The sequence below is a fragment of the Lissotriton vulgaris genome, chromosome 6 (genome assembly GCF_964263255.1).
Source record: "Lissotriton vulgaris chromosome 6, aLisVul1.2, whole genome shotgun sequence".
NCBI classification, from domain to species: Eukaryota; Metazoa; Chordata; class Amphibia; order Caudata; family Salamandridae; genus Lissotriton; species Lissotriton vulgaris.
Genome location: NC_141694.1, coordinates 1,824,425,695 through 1,824,452,567, shown reverse-complemented (window position 1 = coordinate 1,824,452,567; position 26,873 = coordinate 1,824,425,695). Strand labels below are relative to the sequence as shown.

Here is a 26,873-nt window from a genome sequence, read left to right as displayed (position 1 = left end):
GTTTGCACCCGACATCGCCTGGTTCCAATCTGGTTCCACGGTAGTCACTGGCTAGTGACTTTGAACATTGTCCCCTCTGCTTTCAGGTCTTCACAACTTCAGATCCACCCTTGGATCCACCGGAACTCTTCACATCGAGCCGCCTGCAGCATCTTCAGCTCCAAGCACCAGCCTGCGACCAGCGTGACGAAACCCGACACTACTTCGACCCTGTGCACCCGCTTCCTCTGGGTGAGGTAACTCAGCTACGCCGGTGTTGCTACACTGGTACACATCTCAAGGGCCTGTGTCTTAAGTTTCAGCGTTCTAGGTCACTCGGAAGGTTCCTAACTCTTTAACTTTGAACTTTTTACGCACCATAGACTTTACATTGGAAAGTGCGTGCACTTTGAACACTGCACCGAGTCCCGCGGGCCTTTCCCGACTTAGTCACTGCTAGTCTCGAATAGCTCCAGCAATTCCCAAGGCCCTAGGCCTGTTCCCTTTCCTATTGGTATCTCTTATACCACTTTCTTAGTATATGGTTTAGGTGGCCCCTAGGGCTCATCCATATTGTGCAACTTTTGTGTATTTTAAACTGTCTTGTGATTTAACGCTTGTGCTTCTGGGCTCATAAAGAGTCCAGGGGATTTTATAGTTAATAAATCAATATATATTTTCAATATATATCTGTGTGGTGTCCCTTTCATTTGGTATTCAAGGAGGTTGTGTATGGTAATACAGCTGGCTTCACATGCCTTTCAGAGTTTAGCCTAAGACTGCTTTGTCCACGTTACCACTAGGATAACTGGTCTACAAGGTTGAATTACAACCAATCATCATAAGGGTTGCTTGGCATGGTACAAAGTGATCACTAAGAATTAGTGAGCATTATATACCAGGCCAACTTCTCACATTGGTGAGCAGCGGGGTGGGATCTGAGCTTGCTGTTGTTTTACCATTACAATCTTTGAGATTATCATTTGAAAGATCATACAGGTACCTACTAGGTACATATAAAACAAGACTAGTATACTTAAGTTCTACTGAACTTAGTTGTTGTAGAGCAAAGGGAGTAGCACACCCTGACTACAACTACTAGATAGGTTTAGTAGGTAAACACCAGTGTAGGTAGATTGCAACACATCCACCCACACTAGAGCAATGTCTGGAGCAGAGGGTTCCACTGGGAACATCCCTGTTGAGAGTGACCCTCCAAGGGCACCATCCAAATTTGCTATTTTTTCCTTTAAAGAATTAAGACAGCTTTGTGTCTTAAGGGGTCTGAAGACAGGGCCTTCCCCTACTACAGACCACCTAAGAGAGCTCTTAGACCAGTCTGAGACTCTAAAGCCCTCTAAAGCAAACCCCACAAGGAATGCTGAAGGAGGCCATCCTTCAGAGGATGACACTGTAGACACCCCTGTCCCTATCATCCTGGTAGATGAGGAAGCCCCCATCACTGGAGCTCCTCAGGTAGATGAGGAGGAGGAAGAGGAAGAAGAGACAGAAGAGGGGGGAGCAGTGAGTCAGATGATGACAGAAATAGTCAGGTGCTGGTCAGTAGACTGAACCAGGCTAACTTAAGCCTATTTGGGACTGAATCTGGTAACAACCCATTCAGACCCCCAGGTGGACTTAACCAGAAGCCTAGGAGGAGAAGGACTCACTCTGGTGACTCTAACAACTCCCATGCTTCTAGAGGTTCTCATGGTCACTCCAGAAGGGAGATGACTAGCCCTCAGAGAAGGGAACATGAGGCCAAAATGAGAGAGGCTGAATTGAGGATCCAGAGACAAGAATTAGAAGTTGCCCTGGCCCAAGAGAAACTTGCTAGAGCAAGACAACCTAGAGAGAGTGGATTAGGATCCACTGGTGGCAGCACTATCCAGAAGGATAAAGACAGGTCCTTTGATACAAGAAACCTGCGTAAGATTGTGCCCCCCTACAAAGCTGGGGATGATATCCACAAATGGATGACTGCACTTGAGAGAGCCTGCATGGTACAGCAGATCCCTCAGGAGCAGTGGGCAGCAATCTTGTGGCTCTCCTTTGAAGGTAGAGGCCGAGACAGACTCCTCACAGTTAGTGATGGGGATTCTAGAAACTATCTGGTCCTGAAGAGTGCTCCGATTGATGGGTTGGGCTTAACCACTGAACAGTACAGGTTAATGTTCAGAGATACCCAGAAGACACAGACTCAGGACTGGTCTGAATTTGTTGAATGTGCCACTAAGGCTCTGGAGGGCTGGTTGCTGGGAAGTAAGGTTACTGACTATACAGGATTGTATAAATTAATTATGAGAGAGCAAATCTTAAGTAATTGTCAAAATCAGCTTCTACATCAGCACCTGGTTGACTCTGATCTGACCTCCCCACAAGAATAGGGTAGGAGGGCAGACAAATGGGTCAGAATCAGGATCAGGCCTAAGAACCAGGGTGGTGACCAAAAGAAAGAGACTACCAAGCCTCAAGAGAAGGGTGGGGATAAAAGTAAGGAAAAGACTTCCCCAGGGCCCCAAAACTCCAAGAATGGCTGTGGGTCCCAAGACACTTCTTCAACCCAGAAAAAGCCTTATTGTCATACCTGTAAACAGGTGGGGCATTACAAAACAGATAGCTGTTGTCCCAAGAATGGCAATAAAGAGAATATACCTCCAGGTAAGGCTCCAACACCTCCTGTCACTGTTAGCAGTGGTCCCCCAGGTGGTGGGAGCACCCCCAAGATTTTGGGTGGGTTTACTTTTGGTGGACAGGTGGACTCTGGCCTATCCAGGTCCCCTAACTCAGATACTCTTGTCTATGAGACTGGCATGGGGTTTGCCAATTTCACTGCTTGCCCAAACACTTTGAGCAAGTATAGGCAGGAGCCCCTCATCAATGGTTTGAAAGTTGAGGCCTTTAGAGACACAGGGGCTAGCATCACCATGGTGGCTGAATGTCTAGTCCCCTCAAGGCAACTTTTACCTGATGCCAGATATCAGGTGACAAACATTGATGGCATAGAAACCAATCATCCCATGGCAGTAATCAATCTTAGCTGGGGAGGTGTCACTGGCCCAAAGAGAGTGGCAGTGTCAGCAAACTTGCCTGTAGATTGCCTACTGGGTAATGATTTGGAAATCTCAGCCTGGGCTGAGATTGAACAACAAACCCATTCTAAAATGGTAAATCTCAATGGAAAGGTTAGTGGGGCTGTGATGGCTACAGCCCCAATCCAAGATGTCCTTCCTGAAAAGGTTGGTAGGGCTGAGCAAACCTCAGCCCCATCTTTAGATAACTTACCTCCTGAAAAGAGTAGCAGGGCTGTACTAGTAACAGCCCATACCCAAACTGAGTCTCCTCCTGAAAAGGTTGGTGGGGCTGTGATGGCCACAGCCCAAACTCAAACTGATACATGGGGAGTGAAGCCTGAAATGATGGATCACTCCACCCAAACAGAGAGCATTGAGGAGGAAGAGAAATCTCCCTCCCACCAGACTTTAGGAAAGGATCAGCCTCCTCAGGGAACTGATCTTACCCCTGATGAAGGAACTGTCCCAGAGGTTGTTAGGCCTGGCCTAACAGAGCCTCTGATGGCAGTGGACCCTTCTCAGGTGGGACCCAGTCTGGAGCAGGTAACCTGCCCCTCTCTACCTTGCCTTACTCAGCCCAGGGCTGCAGAGGACAGGAAGGACAGTGAGACCCAAAGGGCCCCCTGTCAAATAAAGCACCCCCATCAACAGATTAGGGGCACCGAAACTAGTAGCCCTAGTGAGGTGCAAACTTTAAAAACTCCTGAGGGATCCCCCTTAAAAGTAGTTAGGGACCTCCCCCAGATGGATATTGTTGGGCACAGCCAAACCTGGGACCCTCAGGGCCCAAACCTGAACTGTCCCTCCAGTAAACCAAACAGAGGGACCCAGCCTCCAGCTTTAGGTAGCCAGAGGTTGACCCTGAGAGCACAGTGCAACTCAGTCAAAGAAAGAAAGGCACACATGGTGGAGAGTGATTGGAGGAAGCTGAGCCCTACAGAGGAAACTCACTTCAGTACTCCATCTCAACACCAGCCTTTGACTTTGCAAAGACACACTACAGGTAGAGATTCCCTACGGTGGAGACCCTCAGATACCCTTAGGGTGAGGGATTGCTTAGTGGACCATGAGACAGGGGGTTACCAAGCCAGAGCTGGTACTTCCTTATATGGCCACTTAGGCAATATAGGCTTACCTGGTCAAGGATAGCCTTATCTCCTTACGTTTGGGGGGGTGGGGGGGTTATGTAGGAAGGTGGATATCTGACTATGGTTACCCCCACACTTTTTGCCTGGTGTTTAGCTGGTTTTTGACATAGTTGGCCTGGGATCCTGCTATTCAGGGCCCAAGGCTGATTGCTCTCTCCTTAAAATGGACTCCATGTACCTTAGGTGCATTACGAATTGGAACTGGTTCACCTTATTGGCCCCTGTAACAGTGTACCCTAGGTACCCAGGGCATAGGTGTTTCCAAGGCCTACCAGGGGCTGCAGCATGTATTGTGCCACCCCTGGCCTGGCCTCCATATTTGACACAACTGGCTGATCACTCAGCTGGGGTAAGTTGGTGTAATCACCTCTTACTTAGGTACAGTATGCCTGTGCCTAACCCTAAACTGGACACATATGTTCCTATCAGCCACTCCTATGGAAGGCCTCATCAATCCTGAAGGCAGAGTGCTTGGAAATATGTGAGATGGTGCTCTAGCATGAGCTGAGCCTGTCTGCAGCTGTCGGGAACCACTCCCTAAGCTGTTCCGGGATATTGCCATACCATATACTCTTAAGTGCATTATAATCCTCGCAGTTAAATGCTATCTTTGGTTTGGCTTTATCAAAACATGTTGAGTAAGGTGTCATACGAATTGGAATACTATCCCCTCGACAGTTCTGTCGACGGGGATAGCATTCCACCCTTCTAGAGGGACACGACATGTGTGTAGCCTTAACCCCGGTTAAAGTTAACCAGAGCCTCAGCATCACAAAATGGATGCTGCCACCACAGACACGAGTCTGGCCTCCTGCTGCTGACCGAAACTCGGCAGATGGTGGCCTGGACAAAGGGTTTCCTGCCTTGGGAGGTGCGAGCACCACCCCAGACAGGGTTTTGTGTATTGAGTAGGACAGGGTTAAATAGAATCAGACATGCCCGGGGCACACAAGGTGTCCCCGTGCATAGGCCAGTCCAAACCGGTCTTGAGACTTTCCAGACTCCGGCCTGGCAAGGAGCTGGACAAAGGAAAGGGGGTGTAACCGCCCCCCTTCCTGGTTCCTCCCAGAGGAGGGACCCAGTAGGTGATCCACCCCTCAGATTGGGAATAAGAGTGGGAGCAGTGCCATTGCACAGCAGATCATCCTGAATCAACTTTAAACAAAGAAGAAGACTGGACTTTGACATTCTGCTGCTCAGAAGACTGAAGAGAATCTCCCTTGTGGCCTAGGAGTGGCCACCCTGTGAACACAGGCACCAACCAGCAACTCAACGTCTGCTTTGCCGCCGCCTCCCACCGGAGCCCGAGCCCAGAGCCCAACAAGAACCAGACTCCCAGACCTCTCAGAGCCCGATCCACAGTCCCTGCAAAGAAGGAACCCGTGGAGGCACCGAGTGACGTGGGACCGGACCTCTTGGAAGACACTTGAAAAGCTGACTGCGCAGCTTCTGAGGTATCCTCGATGTTGTGCTTTGGGGACTTAGAACCCCCACCACCGAGCAGCCCTTGCACTGAAGATCAGCTCCCCAGCATCTCCACGATCTGCGTGGGGCCGGTTTGCATTGTGCCACTCGAAGCGCCATCCCGGCCACTAGCCACGTGGTCAGCGGCCATCTTGTCGACGAAACCGACAAACTACATTGCGCATTTGGGTGGGTTTACTTTTGGTGGACAGGTGGACTCTGGCCTATCCAGGTCCCCTAACTCAGATACTCTTGTCTATGAGACTGGCATGGGGTTTGCCAATTTCACTGCTTGCCCAAACACTTTGAGCAAGTATAGGCAGGAGCCCCTCATCAATGGTTTGAAAGTTGAGGCCTTTAGAGACACAGGGGCTAGCATCACCATGGTGGCTGAATGTCTAGTCCCCTCAAGGCAACTTTTACCTGATGCCAGATATCAGGTGACAAACATTGATGGCATAGAAACCAATCATCCCATGGCAGTAATCAATCTTAGCTGGGGAGGTGTCACTGGCCCAAAGAGAGTGGCAGTGTCAGCAAACTTGCCTGTAGATTGCCTACTGGGTAATGATTTGGAAATCTCAGCCTGGGCTGAGATTGAACAACAAACCCATTCTAAAATGGTAAATCTCAATGGAAAGGTTAGTGGGGCTGTGATGGCTACAGCCCCAATCCAAGATGTCCTTCCTGAAAAGGTTGGTAGGGCTGAGCAAACCTCAGCCCCATCTTTAGATAACTTACCTCCTGAAAAGAGTAGCAGGGCTGTACTAGTAACAGCCCATACCCAAACTGAGTCTCCTCCTGAAAAGGTTGGTGGGGCTGTGATGGCCACAGCCCAAACTCAAACTGATACATGGGGAGTGAAGCCTGAAATGATGGATCACTCCACCCAAACAGAGAGCATTGAGGAGGAAGAGAAATCTCCCTCCCACCAGATTTTAGGAAAGGATCAGCCTCCTCAGGGAACTGATCTTACCCCTGATGAAGGAACTGTCCCAGAGGTTGTTAGGCCTGGCCTAACAGAGCCTCTGATGGCAGTGGACCCTTCTCAGGTGGGACCCAGTCTGGAGCAGGTAACCTGCCCCTCTCTACCTTGCCTTACTCAGCCCAGGGCTGCAGAGGACAGGAAGGACAGTGAGACCCAAAGGGCCCCCTGTCAAATAAAGCACCCCCATCAACAGATTAGGGGCACCGAAACTAGTAGCCCTAGTGAGGTGCAAACTTTAAAAACTCCTGAGGGATCCCCCTTAAAAGTAGTTAGGGACCTCCCCCAGATGGATATTGTTGGGCACAGCCAAACCTGGGACCCTCAGGGCCCAAACCTGAACTGTCCCTCCAGTAAACCAAACAGAGGGACCCAGCCTCCAGCTTTAGGTAGCCAGAGGTTGACCCTGAGAGCACAGTGCAACTCAGTCAAAGAAAGAAAGGCACACATGGTGGAGAGTGATTGGAGGAAGCTGAGCCCTACAGAGGAAACTCACTTCAGTACTCCATCTCAACACCAGCCTTTGACTTTGCAAAGACACACTACAGGTACAGATTCCCTACGGTGGAGACCCTCAGATACCCTTAGGGTGAGGGATTGCTTAGTGGACCATGAGACAGGGGGTTACCAAGCCAGAGCTGGTACTTCCTTATATGGCCACTTAGGCAATATAGGCTTACCTGGTCAAGGATAGCCTTATCTCCTTACGTTTGGGGGGGTGGGGGGGTTATGTAGGAAGGTGGATATCTGACTATGGTTACCCCCAAACTTTTTGCCTGGTGTTTAGCTGGTTTTTGACATAGTTGGCCTGGGATCCTGCTATTCAGGGCCCAAGGCTGATTGCTCTCTCCTTAAAATGGACTCCATGTACCTTAGGTGCATTACGAATTGGAACTGGTTCACCTTATTGGCCCCTGTAACAGTGTACCCTAGGTACCCAGGGCATAGGTGTTTCCAAGGCCTACCAGGGGCTGCAGCATGTATTGTGCCACCCCTGGCCTGGCCTCCATATTTGACACAACTGGCTGATCACTCAGCTGGGGTAAGTTGGTGTAATCACCTCTTACTTAGGTACAGTATGCCTGTGCCTAACCCTAAACTGGACACATATGTTCCTATCAGCCACTCCTATGGAAGGCCTCATCAATCCTGGAGGCAGAGTGCTTGGAAATATGTGAGATGGTGCTCTAGCATGAGCTGAGCCTGTCTGCAGCTGTCGGGAACCACTCCCTAAGCTGTTCCGGGATATTGCCATACCATATACTCTTAAGTGCATTATAATCCTCGCAGTTAAATGCTATCTTTGGTTTGGCTTTATCAAAACATGTCGAGTAAGGTGTCATACGAATTGGAATACTATCCCCTCGACAGTTCTGTCGACGGGGATAGCATTCCACCCTTCTAGAGGGACACGACATGTGTGTAGCCTTAACCCCGGTTAAAGTTAACCAGAGCCTCAGCATCACAAAATGGATGCTGCCACCACAGACATGAGTCTGGCCTCCTGCTGCTGACCGAAACTCGGCAGATGGTGGCCTGGACAAAGTGTTTCCTGCCTTGGGAGGTGCGAGCACCACCCCAGACAGGGTTTTGTGTATTGAGTAGGACAGGGTTAAATAGAATCAGACATGCCCGGGGCACACAAGGTGTCCCCGTGCATAGGCCAGTCCAAACCGGTCTTGAGACTTTCCAGACTCCGGCCTGGCAAGGAGCTGGACAAAGGAAAGGGGGTGTAACCGCCCCCCTTCCTGGTTCCTCCCAGAGGAGGGACCCAGTAGGTGATCCACCCCTCAGATTGGGAATAAGAGTGGGAGCAGTGCCATTGCACAGCAGATCATCCTGAATCAACTTTAAACAAAGAAGAAGACTGGACTTTGACATTCTGCTGCTCAGAAGACTGAAGAGAATCTCCCTTGTGGCCTAGGAGTGGCCACCCTGTGAACACAGGCACCAACCAGCAACTCAACGTCTGCTTTGCCGCCGCCTCCCACCGGAGCCCGAGCCCAGAGCCCAACAAGAACCAGACTCCCAGACCTCTCAGAGCCCGATCCACAGTCCCTGCAAAGAAGGAACCCGTGGAGGCACCGAGTGACGTGGGACCGGACCTCTTGGAAGACACTTGAAAAGCTGACTGCGCAGCTTCTGAGGTATCCTCGATGTTGTGCTTTGGGGACTTAGAACCCCCACCACCGAGCAGCCCTTGCACTGAAGATCAGCTCCCCAGCATCTCCACGATCTGCGTGGGGCCGGTTTGCATTGTGCCACTCGAAGCGCCATCCCGGCCACTAGCCACGTGGTCAGCGGCCATCTTGTCGACGAAACCGACAAACTACATTGCGGGTCTGGTTGCTCCAGACGTGCCCTAGCTCCTGTGAAAAGGAGCCCTCGCTCTGACCTTGCTGGTCCGAGTGTTAAGCATCTTTCAATTCCTGGGTGGCTTGCATTAGCCAAGGCCTGTTTGCTCCGATCAGGTCGCCGACACCGCCAACAGCGAGAAGCCTGCATGGGACAGCTCGTGACCGACTCCTAGACGTCCTCGACCCCCAGTGTCCACGTGGCTGCAGAGAGAAGTTACCCGACAACGCCTGTTTGGACCCGACATCGCCTGGTTCCAATCTGGTTCCACGGTAGTCACTGGCTAGTGACTTTGAACATTGTCCCCTCTGCTTTCAGGTCTTCACAACTTCAGATCCACCCTTGGATCCACCGGAACTCTTCACATCGAGCCGCCTGCAGCATCTTCAGCTCCAAGCACCATCGACCAGCGTGACGAAACCCAACACTACTTCGACCCTGTGCACCCGCTTCCTGTGGGTGAGGTAACTCAGCTCCGCCGGTGTTCCTACACTGGTACACATCTCAAGGGCCTGTGTCTTAAGTTTCAGCGTTCTAGGTCACTCGGAAGGTTCCTAACTCTTTAACTTTGTACTTTTTACGCACCATAGACTTTACATTGGAAAGTGCGTGCACTTTGAACACTGCACCCGAGTCCCGCGGGCCTTTCCCGACTTAGTCACTGCTAGTCTCGAATAGCTCCAGTGATTCCCAAGGCCCTAGGCCTGTTCCCTTTCCTATTGGTATCTCTTATACCACTTTCTTAGTATATGGTTTAGGTGGCCCCTAGGGCTCATCCATATTGTGCAACTTTTGTGTATTTTAAACTGTCTTGTGATTTAACGCTTGTGCTTCTGGGCTCATAAAGAGTCCAGGGGATTTTATAGTTAATAAATCAATATATATTTTCAATATATATCTGTGTGGTGTCCCTTTCATTTGGTATTCAAGGGGGTTGTGTATGGTAATACAGCTGGCTTCACATGCCTTTCAGAGTTTAGCCTAAGACTGCTTTGTCCACGTTACCACTAGGATAACTGGTCTACAAGGTTGAATTACAACCAATCATCACAAGGGTTGCTTGGCATGGTACAAAGTGATCACTAAGAATTAGTGAGCATTATATACCAGGCCAACTTCTCACATCCACCCCACCCACCTCGCCGGACACACACTCGATGCCGTCTTCTCATCCAGCAAAGACATCGCCTTCAGCCACGCCACTGGACTCCACTGGACGGACCACAGCTGCGTCCACTTCACCTTCAGAAGAACGACGATCCACCACCTCCAGCAACCAGTTGCTCGAAGAAGCTGGAACAAGATCACAGCCGACCAGCTCGCCGCTTCCCTGAGCCAACACCCCCCCCGCCAGCTCAGCGAACCCCAGCCAGGCCGCCGACAACCTCACGAAGTGGATCAACAACTGCGCGGACGAACTCGCCCCACTGAGGACCCCGCCTAGCAGACCCGGCAGCAAGAAGGCCCCATGGTTCACCGACGAACTCAAGAGCTCCAAGAAGAACTGCCGAGCCCTCGAGAAAGCCTGGAGAAGGGAACCAACACCGGACAACATGACCGCCCTCAAGCTTGCCACCGGAAGCACCACCAACTGATCCGCGCCACTAAGAAAACTGCATTCAAGGACCGGCTAGACAACAACGCACACAATTGCAAGGAACTCTTCAACATCGTCAAAGAGCTCTCCAACCCCAACGCCGGAAACAACGACATCACCCCATCGCAAGACCTCTGCAACTCCCTCGCCTCCTACTTCCACAACAAGATCACGGACATACACAACAGCTTCAGCACTCAACCGACGCACGCCACAACCGAACCACCGCCCCCCACCACCACCCTCCGCGCCTGGACTCCGATCAGCACCGAAGACACCATCCGCTTGATGAACTCCATCCATTCTGGATCTCCGACCGACCCCTGCCCTCACCACGTCTTCAACAAGGCCGACGCGGTCATCGCACCCCACCTGCGGGACATCATCAACACCTCCTTCGACACCGCCACCTTCCCGGAGATCTGGAAGCACGCCGAACTCAGCGCCCTACTCAAGAAACCTACAGCGGACCCCACCGAACTCAAGAATTACCGCCCCTATCTCGCTCCTCCCGTTCCCAGCCAAAGTCATCGAGAAGACCGTCAACAAGCAGCTGGCCGCCTTCCTCGAGACAAATGGATCCCTCGACCCCTCACAGTCTGGCTTCCGAGCCAACCACAGCACCGAGACCGCCTTCATCGCTGCCACTGATGACATCCGAGCCCTGATGGACAACGGAGAAACAGCGGCCCTCATCCTCCTAGACCTCTCCGCGGCATTCGACACTGTCTGCCACCGCACCCTAGTGCAGCGCCTCAGCAATGTCGGAATCCAGGAGAAGGCACTGGAATGGATCATCTCCTTCCTCGACGGAAGAACACAGAGAGTACGTCTACCACCGTACTAGTCAGAGGCCACCGAAGTCATCTGCGGCGTCCCTCAAGGATCCTCGCTGAGCCCCACCCTCTTCAACGTCTACATGAGCCCCCTCGCGGCCATCGCACGCCAACACAACCTCAACATCATCTCCTACGCTGACGACACCCAGCTGATCCTCTCCCTGACCAACGACCCCGCCGCCGCCAGAGCCAACCTTCACGAAGGGATGAAAGACGAAGCCGAGTGGATGACGACCAGCCGCCTGAAACTGAACTCAGACAAGACGGAAGTCCTCATCCTGTGTTCCTCGCCCTCCGCCTGGGACGACTCCTGGTGGCCCCCCGCCCTGGGCAGCGCACCCAAACCGACAGACCACGCACGCAACCTGGGCTTCATCTTGGACTCCTCCCTCACCATGACCAGACAAGTCAACGCCGTCTCCTCGTCATGCTTCAACATCCTGCGCATGCTACGGAAGATCTTCCGGTGGATCCCCACCGAGACCAGGAAGACGGTCACCCAGGCCCTCGTCACCAGCCGACTGGACTACGGCAACGCCCTCTACGCCGGAACCACCGCCAAGCTCCAGAAGAGACTCCAGCGGATCCAGAACGCCTCAGCCAGACTCATCCTCGACATCCCACGACACAGCCACATCTCCGGACATCTGAGAGACTTGCATTGGCTCCCCATCAACAAAAGAATCACCTTCCGCCTCCTCACCCACGCACACAAAGCCCTACACGATCAAGGCCCTAGCTACCTCTCCTACCTGGCCGCCAAGACCTGGAACTCCCTACCGACCGACCTGCGCCTGACCCAAGACCACCTCTCCTTCAGGAAGAAGCTCAAGACCTGGCTATTCGAGCAGTAGCAGCACTCCCCCCCCCCCTAGCGCCTTGAGACCCTCCGGGTAAGTAGTGCGCTATATAAATGCCTGTGATTGATTGATTGATTGAATTTCAATATTTCTGTGTGTTGAATTTACCTTTACCAATTCTTACCAATCATATCACCTTGGGACTCAATTTTCTCTGGTCAATAGATCAGGTTGTATTAGAATAGGTAAAAATGTCATTAACTTTATTCTTCGAATGACCACAGACTCTAGAGATTTTTTTAAGTTTTATCTAATCAATAATTTTGTGAGTCAAATACCAATACATGCCGTACACCGTTTACTTCTGGAAAATAAAGAATAGGACGAATAAGTCTTGGTTAAAATCTCATGATGCCAGTATCTGGTAAGGGTGGAAACAGAGAGCAGTACAAGGACATCCTACACAGAAATTATATTTACCTAGAATGGTGTGAGGAGCAAACCCTGGCCAAGGAGCGCGATAGGGACCCAGTCAGGACCCAAAGGATTAGGACAGGTTAAAGACAGGATAGGTTACCTCTTCTAGATGCAAAGCCAGTCTCGCACCCCTCTCTGGCACTACTCTCTTCGATTCTTCCTCTTCTTCGGATGTGCCTCCTCGAATATCTTCCGCGTTCCCTTTTTAGATGATCGGATTCTTCTTCAGTAGTGTCTCTATATCTTTTCTTTCGACCGTCACCAGCATCCTCACATGGAACGTTAGAGGGAAGCAAACTCCTTCCCGTAGGTACTCCGTGTTCCCATACTTGCGAGGCAGACACACACACACTGCTTTTATCCAGGAGCCTCACCTCACACAAGCAGAGACTCTTTGTCTCCAGAATATGGCTGGTAATCCAGGTCTACTCCACCAACTATGGTACCTACATCTGTGGGTTCCTAGTGTGGATCTGCGCAGGGGTCCCACTCACAACAGATGACATAGTCATAGTTCAAGTTCAAGTTCAAGAATTTGTATAGCGCACTACTCACCGAGAGGGTCTCAAGGGGCTTGAGGGGATGATTTGTGCATTACTTATCGAAAAGCCAGGTTTTTAGCTGTGTTCTGAAAGAGAGGTGGTTCTGTGTAGTACGGAGGTGAGTGGGGAGATAATTCCAAGTCTTGGTCGCTAAGTAGGAGAAGGATCTTCCTCCCATGATGGATCTATGGATGCGCAGAATTGCGGCGAGGGCTTGATTGGATGATCGTAGTTGGCGGGTGGGTGTGTAGAAGGATAGTCGTTTGTTGAGGCATTCTGGTCCTAGGTCGTAGAGGGCTGTGTGTGCGTGGGTGAGGAGACAGAATGTGATTCTCTTGTTTACGGGAAGCCAGTGGAGGTCTTTCAGGTGACCGGAAATGTGGGTATGACGGGGGATGTCCAGTATGAGTCTGGCTGAGGCGTTTTGGATGCGTTGGAGTTTTTTCTGTAGTTTGGCTGTGGTTCGGGCGTAAAGGGTATTTCCATAATCCAGTCGGCTAGTGACTAGTGCGTGGGTGACTGTCTTTCTTGTTTCGGTGGGGATCCAACTGAATATTTTTTTGGGCTTACGTAGGATGTCGAAGCATGAGGATGAGACTGCGTTGACTTGTCTGGTCATCAAGAGGGAGGAGTCTAGGATGAAGCCTAGGTTACGTGTGTGATCTGTAGGTATGGGTGCTGTACCCAGGGCCGGTGGCCACCATGAGTCGTCCCAGGCAGAGGGGGATGATCCTAAGATGAGGACTTCCGTTTTGTCCGAGTTTAGTTTTAAGCGGCTGTTCTTCATCCAATCGGCTACTTCTTTCATTCCTTCGTGTAGATTGGTTTTGGCGGTGTTAGGGTCTTTGGTGAGGGAGAGGATCAGCTGGGTGTCGTGTGCGTTGGAGATGATGTTGAGGTTGTGTTGTCGCGCGATGGATACGAGGGGACTCATGTAAACGTTGAATAGAGTGGGACTGAGCGATGATCCTTGTGGTACGCCGCAGATGACTTCGGTGGCCTCTGATTTGAATGGGGGGAGGCGGACTCTCTGGGTTCTTCCTGCGAGGAACGAGATGATCCAGTCCAGAGTATTCCGACGTTGCTGAGGCATTGTATGAGGATGCTATGACAGACTGTGTCGAAGGCTGCGGAGAGGTCAAGTAAGATGAGGGCAACTGTTTCTCTGTTGTCCAGTAGTGTTCGGATGTCATCTGTAGCTGCGATTAGGGCGGTTTCGGTGCTGTGTTTGGCTCGGAAGCCGGATTGTGATGGGTCGAGCGATTTGTTGGATTCGAGGAAGGCGGCGAGCAGACTATTAACGGCTTTCCCAATGACTTTGGCCGGGAAAGGGAGGAGTGAGATGGGGCGGTAGTTCTTAAGTTCCGAGGGGTCTGCTGTGGGTTTCTTCAGGAGGGCGCTGAGTTCGGCATGTTTCCAGCTTTCCGGGAAGGTTGCGGAGTTGAGGGAGCAGTTGATGACATCGCGGAGATGGGGTGCGATGATGGAGTCTGCTTTGTTGAAAATGTGGTGGGGACATGGGTCGGTTGGTGAGCCTGAGTGGATGGAGTTCATCAGGCGGATGGTTTCTTCTGTAGTGATTGGGTTCCAGGCGTAAAGGTTGTGAGAGTGCTGATTTGGTTCGGAGGTGGGTGGATTGGTCTGTTGATCGGTCTGGTTTTCAAAGCTGTTATGTATGTCGGCGATTTTGTTGTGGAAGAAAGAGGATAAAGAGTCGCAGAGGTCTTGGGAGGGAGTGATGTCGTTGGTGTCGGTGATGGGGTTGGTAAATTCTTTGACGATATTGAATAGTCATAGATTCAGAGGGCCAAAATGTCTTTGTTGAAGGGTGCCAGCTACTAATCGGTGGCATATACTTCCCCAACACTGAACAAGCAGAGTTTTGGAACAACTTATCTGGGATTCTTTTTCCACTGTGGTGGCCTCCCGAGCTTCCTTGATGGCGATTTTAACAGTGTTCTCAGTGTCAACTTAGATTGATCCTTCCCTCCACTCCCCCATACTACGGCCCAATCAAATGTGCAAACACATCGCACCTGGCTACAGCACTGGCATCTGACTGATGCCTGGCAGCAGGCATACCAGAATCTACACTTTTTAATCACACACACAGAATTTACATGTTTGCATAGACCGGCTCCTCACTACAGTGGACATACAACCACATATCACATCCATCGACTACTTCGGCAGAATGCATTCTGACCACATTTTACAACACATGACTTTGTACTGGGACTATGCCCCCCCATACCTTCATGGCATCTCCAAACCTCTACACTCAATGACGCACTATTTCGAGCTTCCACACACGACTGCATTTCTGAATACTTTGACATCAATGCAACAGTGCATCTTTCCACAAATTCCAAAGGCCCTCCATTAAAGTGGCCATTCATAGTCACTGCCTGGGTAATATCCTTAACATGCCATAGCAGCTGACCAAAGAGAGCACCAACATTGAACCAGAGTTGCTCCGCCTCGAGGGACGGATGCAGCTAACCCTGTCTGGGAGGGAACAATTGGGCCGGGCAATCTCTGCGATGGCGGATCTCCTGGAGCAATTAAGATGCCTCAATAATGTGGCGCACACTGCCTCAGCACCCTCTGATTTGGACAGGGATGGCGCCGTGGTTGCCTGGGTAAACCCCCAAGAGCAGTTGCATCTCTCCATACTTACCATCACCTCAAGTCTGGTGATTGTGTACATACCCAGCAGCATATACACAAAGCATTCACATGCTACTACACCTTTTAATACCAGTCAACATCACTGAACACATTGACAGACCGTGCCTCCTCCCTGGCTCCTGTGACACTCCCCAGTGCTACTTTGGCCCTTTTTGAAGGGTTATCCCCTAACTTTATGCTTCTTTCTCCTATTTTTTCCTGACCTGCTGTTGATGGTTTTAGGACTTTGGGCATTATACCACTGCTATTGAGAGCCTAAAGTGCATATGCCACCTAGGTAATTTGTATTATGGATTGGTGTTTCCATGATTGGCATATTTTATGTACTGGTAAGCCCCTAGTAAAGTGCCCTGAGTATGCCAGAGTATGTAAACCAAATGCTACTAGTGGGCCTGCAGCACTGATTGTGCCACTCACATGACTAGCCCTGAAAAGGTAACTCAGACCTGCCCCTGGAGGATCTGTGCGCAGTTTGTAACTCTCATGTGGACTTGGCAAGTGCACCCACTTGCCAGGCTCTGACCGTCCATTTTCTTATATGTGAGTCACCCCTACGGTAGGCCCAAGGTACCCCGTGGAAGGCTGCAGTGTATGTGAAAGGTAGGACATACCCTGATGTGTATGGCATGTCCTGATAGTGAAATACTGCCAATTTAGTTGTTTCACTATTGAAAGGCTATCTGGCCCATCGGAAAGCATGGGAGTTCATTTATAACATCTTATAAACAGAACTTCTCATTGGGTCCAGTTAGGAAAATAAAGTTTATTATGCCTGAACTCAGAAACTAAAGATGCATCTTTTAGTTGGGTGATTTTTACATTCTGTGTTGGAAAATACTACTTTTATTAAGTAGGTATTTTCTTGTTTAGCTATCCTGTGTGCCTCTGCTAGGATATGTATTGACTGTCCTGCTTTGGGATGACAGGAGCTGGGGAGGAACAGTGGCTCCAGAGAGTCTGTATGGGTTAGGACTGAGCTGAATAGACCTGGGCTGTATTTAGACTTGGGGGAGGAGATTTCAATTCACCCGAATGGGCTTGGTCTACCTTCCACAATGCCATCTCCACCTCCTGCCAGGAAGCTGCACCAGAGAGGACAGAACTGGTTTGGACTAAGCACAGACGCACTCTGCCAGAGAAAACAAAGGATTTTGTAGTATAAAGACTGGGGCCAGAACTTTAGAACTCTTTAGTCTTTTGGACCAAAAAGACTGCCTAGAAGGAGAGCTGGAGAAGCTGCGAGGAGAAAGTACAACTTTGCTGAGTGCTTTGCGGTGTTGGCCTACATTGGCTGCTTCTGTCTAGGACAGTGAAAGAACTGGACTGAACGTTCTGCAACTTCTTTATTGATTTTCTCCAAGGGCTTGTTGCCGTTGTTGCGGGACAGTGCCCCTCAACCCCCCAATAGCCCAAGGTTGTAGTTCTCACCCCCCCCAATCGCCCATGGTTGTTGTTCTCACCGTATGCGCCATCGTCGGTTTCTGTGCACCATGTCGTAGGTTTACAGGACTGGGATGACACAGGTGATGGGGTTCATGGCTTGTACGTCGTGTACCGGGGATGTGGTTCGGCTCGGACTCTGCTTTTCCGGGTGTTTAAAACTCCCATAGAAAAAGAGTCATAAGGAGTGTCGCAAATATGAATCGTACTTGGTGGTCCGGAAACTGCTGCTTAAATCCGTACAGATGTCGCGTACTGCGTGTTCCGCGTACGATTCGCACATATTTTTCAGTCGTATGGTCTTTAATACGATTTGTACGTAGATCTGCTTTGGGTACAAATCGTACTTCATCGTAAGTATGGGGACGTTCAGGGGTACAATTCGTACGCGAAAAACGCTCCGTACTGCTATTTGTACAGGATTTTCCAGGTTCAGAATCGGCCCCTTAATATTCCGACTCCAGTCAGTGCAATAGTAGAGCACTGTTGGATTGTGAAGGGGTAAAACTTACCATTCTCACTCCAGTCAATACAATATTAACAACAAATAAAATATCTTAAACAAAATGAAAATATTAAAAAATAAAATGTATGTTGAATAAAAAATAATATATTTAATATAAAATGTAAAATAAATTTACTTCCCACCCATCCCCCTACAAAACCCACAACTCACATCAAAATTAAAATAGACTTCCTTACACAATTAACATAAACGATATTTGTTTAATTGCTAAATATTTATGACATACTAAATATAAATTCATTAAAATGAATTAACTTCCCACCCTTTACCCATATTATACTCACATACCCCACATACAAAGTAACTAAAAAGCAATTAACACAATTAAATTAATTAATTTACAATTGAATAATTATTAGTATTTAACAAGTAATTAACAAATGAAATAAAACCCAGAACCCTAACCTAAAAAACATGTAAACAATTAACATTATCAATTAATACTAATTAACAATTACTTAAAAATAAATTACTTATTACTGTTTATTCCTATAAACCCCAGACCTAAAATAATGAATTATACAATTAGCATAATTGTCAAATAATCAATTCATTTTAATAACTAAATAATAATTACTTCCCACCCTTTAACCCTATAACCCCACAGCCCGCACCTAAAAATAAACAAAATTACAAAATTAACAAATAATTATCAATTAATTAATTACTAATAATTGACAACTAATTAACTAAAAATAAATTACTTTCCACCCTTCACCCGTATAAACACCACAACCCTTCAAAATGTACATGAAAAAATTAACACAATTAACAAACTTAAATATCAACAAAATAATATTAAATAAAAAATAATCATGAATTTATTATAATTAAATTACTTCCCACCCTATACCCCTATAAACCCACAGCCCACTTCAGAACTAAAAATCACATTTTAATTAAATACCATTTCATAACTACTAAAAATGTAACTAATATAGTAAGAAACAAACAATAATTAAACAAACATATTATGTCATACATTTAAATTATATACTAACACAATAATTAGAAAACGGTATTTTAAACAACTATATTTTCACAAATGATATTAATGACTTCTATATTTTAATAATCAATATTACTTACCTAAAATCGATATTCTTGACAACGATATTCTTGTACCCAATATTTCCATTCTACAATATTTTTCAATAGATATTATGGTTCATTCGACATTTTTGACTTGATTTTCTGTCTCACCACCTTTCGCAGGATTAGGGCAGGGCCTTGCACCTGAACCTACACACTCTTCACCTACATGCGTGAAGACTGAGCAGCAGCAGCTGAGGGTACTTGATCTCTCTCCTGAGGATTGTGATATTATCTTGGCAGCCTTCAGTTCCCCTGTGGAAAATGATTTACACCTGCTGATAGTACAAGTTTGGAGCTTATGGTGTGGTACCAAACTGTTGATCCTCTGTCTACACCCTTGTCTGAAGTCCTTTTGTTTGCTCCATCTTTTACCTGGCAAGGCCTTGCTCTGAGCACAGTTAAAGGGTACCTTTTTGCCATTTTAGCCTTCCTGTGGTTGCTGGAAAAGCCTTTCGTGTTAAAGACACCTGTTGCGAATCTTTACCTAAAAGGTTTACAACACGTTTCCTCCTACGTCCTTTATTCTGCCCATTGTGAGCTAAATTTAGTTCTCACCTTTCTCATGTGTTCACCAGTTGAGCCTATGCACAGCTTCCTTCTCATACTGGGGACCATCAAAACACTCTTTCTTGTGGCAATAACATCTGACTGCAGAGTTAGTAAGTTGCAGGCTCTTTTAGTTCATCCTTGTTCACAACCTTTTCCTCAGACAATTTGGTCCTTAGGACCCGTACCACTTGTTTAACAAAGGTGATTACCCCTTTTCATTTCTGGCAGACCATCACATTGCTTACCTTTTTTGCTCCCCCCCCTCTTACCACCAAGGAAGACAAGGGATTCCACCTTGTGCACCCAACAAGGGTGCTATCATTTTTCATTGATTATATACCAAGGACTTACAGGTGGATGATCAATTCTTTGTGGGCTTTTCAGGTATGAAGAAAGGCAAGGCAGTTCACAAAGGAACCATCTCTAGATGGATCATCTTCTCTACACCATGGCCAAGAAGCAACACCATGAGGGCATGCAGGCTCATTCAACAAGATCTAAGGCTGCAACCACTATGTTAGCAAGAGGAGTCCCTGTTCTGAATGTCTGTCAAGCAGCCATGTAGGCATCACTGCACAATTTTGTCAAACAATACAGCTTAGACAGTCAGGTCCAGCAAGATGGGCATTTTACCCGTTCGGTCATCCAAGACTTTTTAATTAAACAGTCAGCAGAGCCACCTCTGGGGAGATATTGCTTTGGTATCATTTCTATGGTAAAGAATCTGTGGATAGAAGTCTTTATCAGATGAACTAGTCACTTACCTTCAGTAATGCTTTTCTGGTAGAGACTATCTAGCCGCAGATTCCTTACAGGTTCCACCATCCTCCCTGTTCTGCGAACTGTGTATGTAACACTTAAGAGATCCTTTTGGACCTTATACTGGCACACTAGTCATTTCTTTTCAGTTTGGTCTGTGCTTGTGGTGCGGAAAAACAGTCAAGAACTGAGGCCAGCATGCTAGAGTGGGGATTATTAAGTCACCATGCATGTCACTTCCCCCCTGGATGATGGTGTCAGTTCCATGCAGAGTGACCAACACCACCTACAGGTGCGCATGGGGACTGCTAAAGTTTTTTTGGATTCAGTCTGACACCTTGGGAATATTTTAAGGTAAGGAATCTGCGGCGAGTTAGAGTCTTTACTAGGTAAGGCATTACAGAGGGTAAGTTACTTGTTCAACAGTTTGTATCTAAATTGTACATCACAATTCATGCCCAATACTCACCAGGAGCTTCTACAGCACAATGCATCAGATCATTCAGTGCTCCTCTGATGCACAAAACCCAGTGATGCCTATATGAAGTTTAGTGACCTTTGATGCACAGCACCTGACATGCCCATGTGGCACAAAATAGTTACAGTGCTCCCCTGAGGCACATCGCTGCATGCTACTCTAGATGACACCACCTAGTTCTCCTCTCAGATGCCTCTCAAGCAAAGCATTGCAGTACATCCCCTTCTGTTCACCTGCTGTGACCCTCTGCTGCACTGATGCGCATCCCTCAACTCCGCTGATGTATCTCACTTTGTCTCCACTGCCCATCATGCAATGCTTTGCCGATGCACTTCTTTAGCTGCATAGTTATATAGGTTTATAGGATTACTTACGGCTATTGGTCTCTTTGCATTGACCCCTGTAAATGTACTTGTGTGTGTGTAATTTCAAATGTATGTCAGTCAGGGTTATATTGGCCGATAGGGCAACCAGGGAATGCCCAATGGGTTGGTCTGACATGTCAGTGTGTGGGCTGGGTATTATGGTCTGGCGTGACACCGCTGCTGTCAACAGACAATTATGTGAGAATTACTAGAGAGTGACTTTGGCTCCTCCCATGTGTTGGGAGCCAGGAGTGCATGTTTTGGTTGGACATAAGTGGCCCACACAACAGTGTAATGCTATTAAAGTGTCTTAGATAACTAGATAATTGATATTGATGTACTCTGGCAGCACCACAGATTGGAGGAGAGCAGTCATTAAACTACAAGGATGTTTAAGTCTGGCTTGACAATGCAAATTTCACATGACCTTTTAACCAAACTCTTGAAATATTTCACTGTCCTTTGCTTCTACACAAATACATATTAATTGACATGCTATTTACTTGTAATGCTTCACATTACCATACAGCATTCTTTTAAGACAGACATTTTGAAATTTCCAATGCTTGTTTTGTTGATTGTGGACCTGATTTGTGGTCTGCTGGGCCGGTTTTTACTGTTGATTTCTCTGATGATAAAAGAAACATTGCCTGTAGTAAGCTCAAATCCATGCAATCTTGCACACCTTGCGAAACAATTACACAGGGTGTCTTTACCAGTTCAAAACGGCTCCAATTTACAAACGTGGGCTACATTCTTTACCTATCTAATTCATTAATGGGGGGATCAATTTTATTTTGGGGCCAGTGCCTATATAGTTCTCAGTTTGACCCTGATGCCACTTGAACTTGAAGAAAATGATTTACATATGATAGTCTATGGGCGTGTGCCTACTCTATGTGTGCATGTATGTCATGAGTCTCTCTGTATGAACAATTCAAAAATCAAACAGAATCTCTTTGTCAATGCTTGTCCTCAAACAGCTTTTGGATAAATTAATGAAACACAGGAAGGAAGATTGTTTCAAACATCAATGAGTTAATTCAGATTTGCCTTTTTATTGGTTCCTCAGGTGCGGAATAATTACCTCTATCGCAACTGGGACTTCCCATACTTTTCAATGCAATGGAATGGAGGGCCGTTATGTGAACGTCGTTATACGAAACCGAAAGGAGTACCTCACGCTTTGTGAAGTACAGGTCTTAGCTGTACCGTAATCAGGAAAGGTGGCCAATAAAGTGATTTAATCAAATCCCTATTAGCTATATTCAACGAAACTTACACAGAAAATTGCATATTAGTAAGTTATTGAATCAATGTATTGAATACACGAGTTGTTCTGCAATTGCTGAAACAAACTGCTAATTCAAATTACCACACTAAAATATTTGTTATTCATTTCTATATTCTTCATTTTTCTTAATTTGATTAAAAAATATGTTGAAATGTTTCTATCAGTTTAATTCAATTAATATATAGCTGTAAAGGGTTTTTCATTGTATTAGATGTATTCTGTAATGCATGTATTCTTAATATAACCACAAACTGAATAAGGAAATTGTTAGAAAACTGAGACACCAAAACACCACTTTTTCAGTGGCTATACTAGATGGCAATAAATGTTAACAGAATCACAACCTATTTGTCTTGTCCTGTATGTGAGAAAATGCGCCTTTTAGAGTGCCACTCCCTTTTCTACTGTTTTATTTTATTGTTTGTTTTTAGACTCTGCACACTGGGATACTGCTGTCCAGAGCTTATGGTCTGACCCACAAAAAGTGTCGAATTGGCTAAGCCCTCATTGGCAAAATATTAACTCTCCTGAAAGGCAATAGTTTGTGTAGCCCACAATTTTCCCATGGCATGGAAAGTAAAATCGAATGCAGAACTACTTTACCATCCAGTATTGTGATCTTGCAAACATGACTTCAGGCATACCACTGTAGCGTGGCTACTGAAATTAAAAAAACTGCAGCCCATCCTGTCAAAATATCCCTTTTTGACAGGAGAACCCCTTCTTTTTTAGTATTACTAAGTCGCCTTTATGCAGGCCTTGTAGCCCACCAGGAAGGTTACATGGTAATTAAATGAAGGGCAGGTACAGATGTAACATTATCATGGCCTTACTGTAACTAGCACCCCAAAGCTATTTTCACTGTTTGGAGGCTGGCAGCCACATAGGGAAACACTAAGAAAATATTAAATATTCATTCTCCTATCTCCAGTGAGGGACCAGCTAAATAAATGATAGAACAACTATTTTTAATATTTATTAAAAGTTCACTTAATGGTGTTGTCTTATTCCCCCATTCCTACATTATAGAGATTAAATCCAAAGTAGAGACCAAGGTCCCAGTCTACAGTGACAACAGATCATTAGTGCTTTGTGCCCCCTGGCACTATTTTTACATAAATCTTCTACAATTCATATCTCTGGTTCACCTGATTGAATTTTTGTCATTTTGATCATAAAATAATACACTATTTTTCTTATGTTCTGTTTTTTAATTTTTAACTGTTTTGGTATTCCTAAATGCTTTACATAGTTAATCTAAGTAGAGCATGCATGCTCTGTGTTATTGCTACCATGGATTGAGTTCAGGTTTAAAGTACTGAAATCCTTTACCTTGACCTTACGAGATAGAAATTATATTACTTGTGGTGGACTACCATCAGCCTCAATTAATAAGTCCCTTTCTTACTTTTTAAACTTTCTTACACTTCATATGTATGCATTTGTGTGGAACTGTGTATAACATATACTATCGTATACTTATTTTTTTATTTATGTGACTTATATAGCGCCTGAATCACCTTGTGCGGGGTATCTCTGCGCTGACACTGCTTGTGGCCATACCAAGGAGGACTAGAACAATTCAGTTTTCAGAAGTTTCCTGAAGACTAGGAAATTTGTGCCCTGGGGCATATGTATAGGGAGTTGATTCCATTATCGGGGGGCTAGGTGGGAGAAAGCTTTGCCTCCCATGCGTGCCAGTTTGACACAGGGAGTACAGAGAAGTGATTGATGGCTAGACCTAAGGGTCCTGGCCGGTGTACATCTGATCAACTTTTGGGCTAGATAGCTGGGGCCCATGTTGTGTAATGATTTGTACACCATGCAGCAGATTTTGAACCTGATTTTCTTTTTTATTGGGAGCCAGTGGAGTCTGCGGAGATGTGGAGCAGAGGGTGCTCTGAAAGGGGCGTTGCTCACTAGACGGGCAGCAGTGTTCTGAACTGTCTGAAGTTTATTTAGGGATTTCCTTTAGCAGAGATCAGCAGGGCATTGCAGTAATCCAGGCAACTGATAATCAGTGCCTGGGTTAGTGTTTTTCGGGTAAATGATGGCAGTAAGGAAAGAGCCCTTCAGAGAATTCCAAGAGTCTGAAAGCAAGTCCTGGCTGTGATGTTTACGTGTTCCTCTAGCGTTAAATCCTGATCAATTCGCACCCCTAGGTTTTTCACTGTCTGCTTTGGGGGCGGGGGCGGTCCTAATTTCAAACAAATATCCTGCCGGAGACATCAACATATAATGCAACTTCTATTTTCCAAGCTCTTGTAGCAGTCCAGAGGGATTGGCCTGACATGAGTAATCCTGCACAGACCCTTATATTGTCTTCATACCCGGTTAAGCCCCTGCGCAGGGTGACTAACATTAAGAAAAAGTAACTTTTAGAAAGTTACCCTGTCCTGATGCTCCTGGAGGGTAATTTTAATTCCCAATCCAGCTGTAGCCTAGTGTGAAAACTGCTCCCACAACAGAGACATAGGCTTGGGTGGTGAGAGGTGTTGTGTGCCTCTATCAAGAAGACCAGGTGGGGCAGCTACCAGCAATTTGGAGGGATTGGCCTGACATGGATAATCCTGCACCTACTCGCCCTCTGGTGCCACATATATTGTCTTCATACCTGGCTAAGTTCACTCTGCCCCAGCCCCACAGAACAGATTGGGACATTTACTCAACATCTGCATAACTCCCCATTTGTATAGTTGCTTTTTCTTTTTGCTAACATGCCTCTCACAAATGCATGTGTGACTCTGCCTGAGACCTACTGGTTTGCAGAGATACTCATCTTAAATGACTGATTGCACCCTAGCCAGCAAGTATTCAAGAAGGAAGAGAAGAGACCGATCTCTCTTTCTCCAACTCACCCTCTCATCACATGGCCTAATATTGTCCTCAGAGATTGATCGCATGGAAGACCCAAGTATTCAAGAGGGGTGCTGTTAATTGTACATGGGGATTACATACATTGCATACGTTTTGGGGACTTGCACAACATGCATAAAACCAATAAAGCTTGCTACTGGTAAAAAGTTCACAACTTTGCATGGGCTAGTGATTGGAGACCCATGCCTCACAGAATACAGTCAGGCTAATATTCATTTCAATTTTAATATTTGCCAATAATAATACAACTATTTAAAAAAGGTGGCAGCCACTCAAAAAGGCCATTTCACATGACAGCATTCATCATTCAGCTGTAATGAACCTATATAATGGCATTCTTCATCTGGCCAGGTCTTCCCACAGCCTGTAGCAGAGCCCTGTTTTCAAGGTCCACAGACAGTGATATTGAAGTTATATCTCATTAAGATAGGGAATGTATTATGAGCACATCAGGTTTAGAGGAAATACATAGAAGTGGAAAGAAGAACAAATACTTACAAACCTACCCACCAATATCCTTTTAGAAATCTTTATGCAGAATAATGTAGAAATTTGTGGAGCACCTTCACACTTCTCTGGGTTTTGGTGAACTTGCTTTCATTATTGGACTCACATGGTTGGGAGGGAATATTATTGGCCTGGTTTAAATCTTGAAGGACAGTACTCCGTCAGTATCGGTTAACAGAGTGCATTACCTCTGCAATCCTGACAGTCTGTTGTCTCCCAAATTTAGAGATGGCCGTCCACCGATCAGTCACCTCTATATGTTGAAAGGGACCATCGTCAAAGTCAGTGTACAAATAGTTTGGTGAATGCCATTGGTTTTGATGCCATCCACCAGACTTTTTAAAAAAATTGTCTTTTAGAAACAAACTCCCATAGCAGGAGTTTGTTTAAAAAACAATTAATAATCCTCATACCTTGAGAGTTTATGTTTATTTCCAGGTGTCAATGAGGGGCAACCCTAAAAAAATATCACCCATGATAAAGAATCAAGGGAGCCTCTCTGAAGAGCTCTGATAGGAGGAAAACACATCAAGTTCAAAGGTAACCCTCTCCTCTTTTTAGTCCACTTGTTCCCGTTCGAAGGATTCATTAATTAGGGTTAAGAGAAACATCAATTCACTCTCTGAGAAGAAAACTTCAACAAATGACAACTGAGTCAGTTACTAATTATCTGTCTTCTGTGATGTGGGCTATTAACAATGAATTCAGCTGGAGGAGGTTAGGGTACACACTGTTAAAAAACAGTTGTCTCAACTGTCTGTCAAGCCACAGGTTATAATCACAAGTCACAACACGGGGTGCATGGGGATACCAGAAGATCCAGACATTGATATAGGAAACTCCAAGAATGAAGAAGGCGAGTCAGAAAAGATCTCAAATGATTAGTAGATGGAACCCTTGTCTAATACTTGACCCTCCAACACATATTTCAGCAGCAACCACCACACTACCCACCTCATTCCCACTTAAAAAGAAAAGCCTCTCTTGTACTTCCATGGTGCCAGAATCCAGAAATGTTGTAGGCTGATACCG

General features: G+C 46.7%; 1 protein-coding gene across 1 annotated transcript in view; it reads left to right on the top strand.

The window, feature by feature from the left end:
• LOC147709565 (uncharacterized) overlaps window positions 1-22,380 on the top strand; it is a 788,508-nt gene extending 766,128 nt beyond the window's left edge. Inside the window, exon 7 of the mRNA XM_086926047.1 lies at window positions 22,236-22,380. Coding sequence (XP_086782173.1) covers window positions 22,236-22,380 — 145 coding nt within the window. The remainder of the gene's footprint in view (window positions 1-22,235) is intronic.
• Window positions 22,381-26,873: the final 4,493 nt, after the last annotated feature.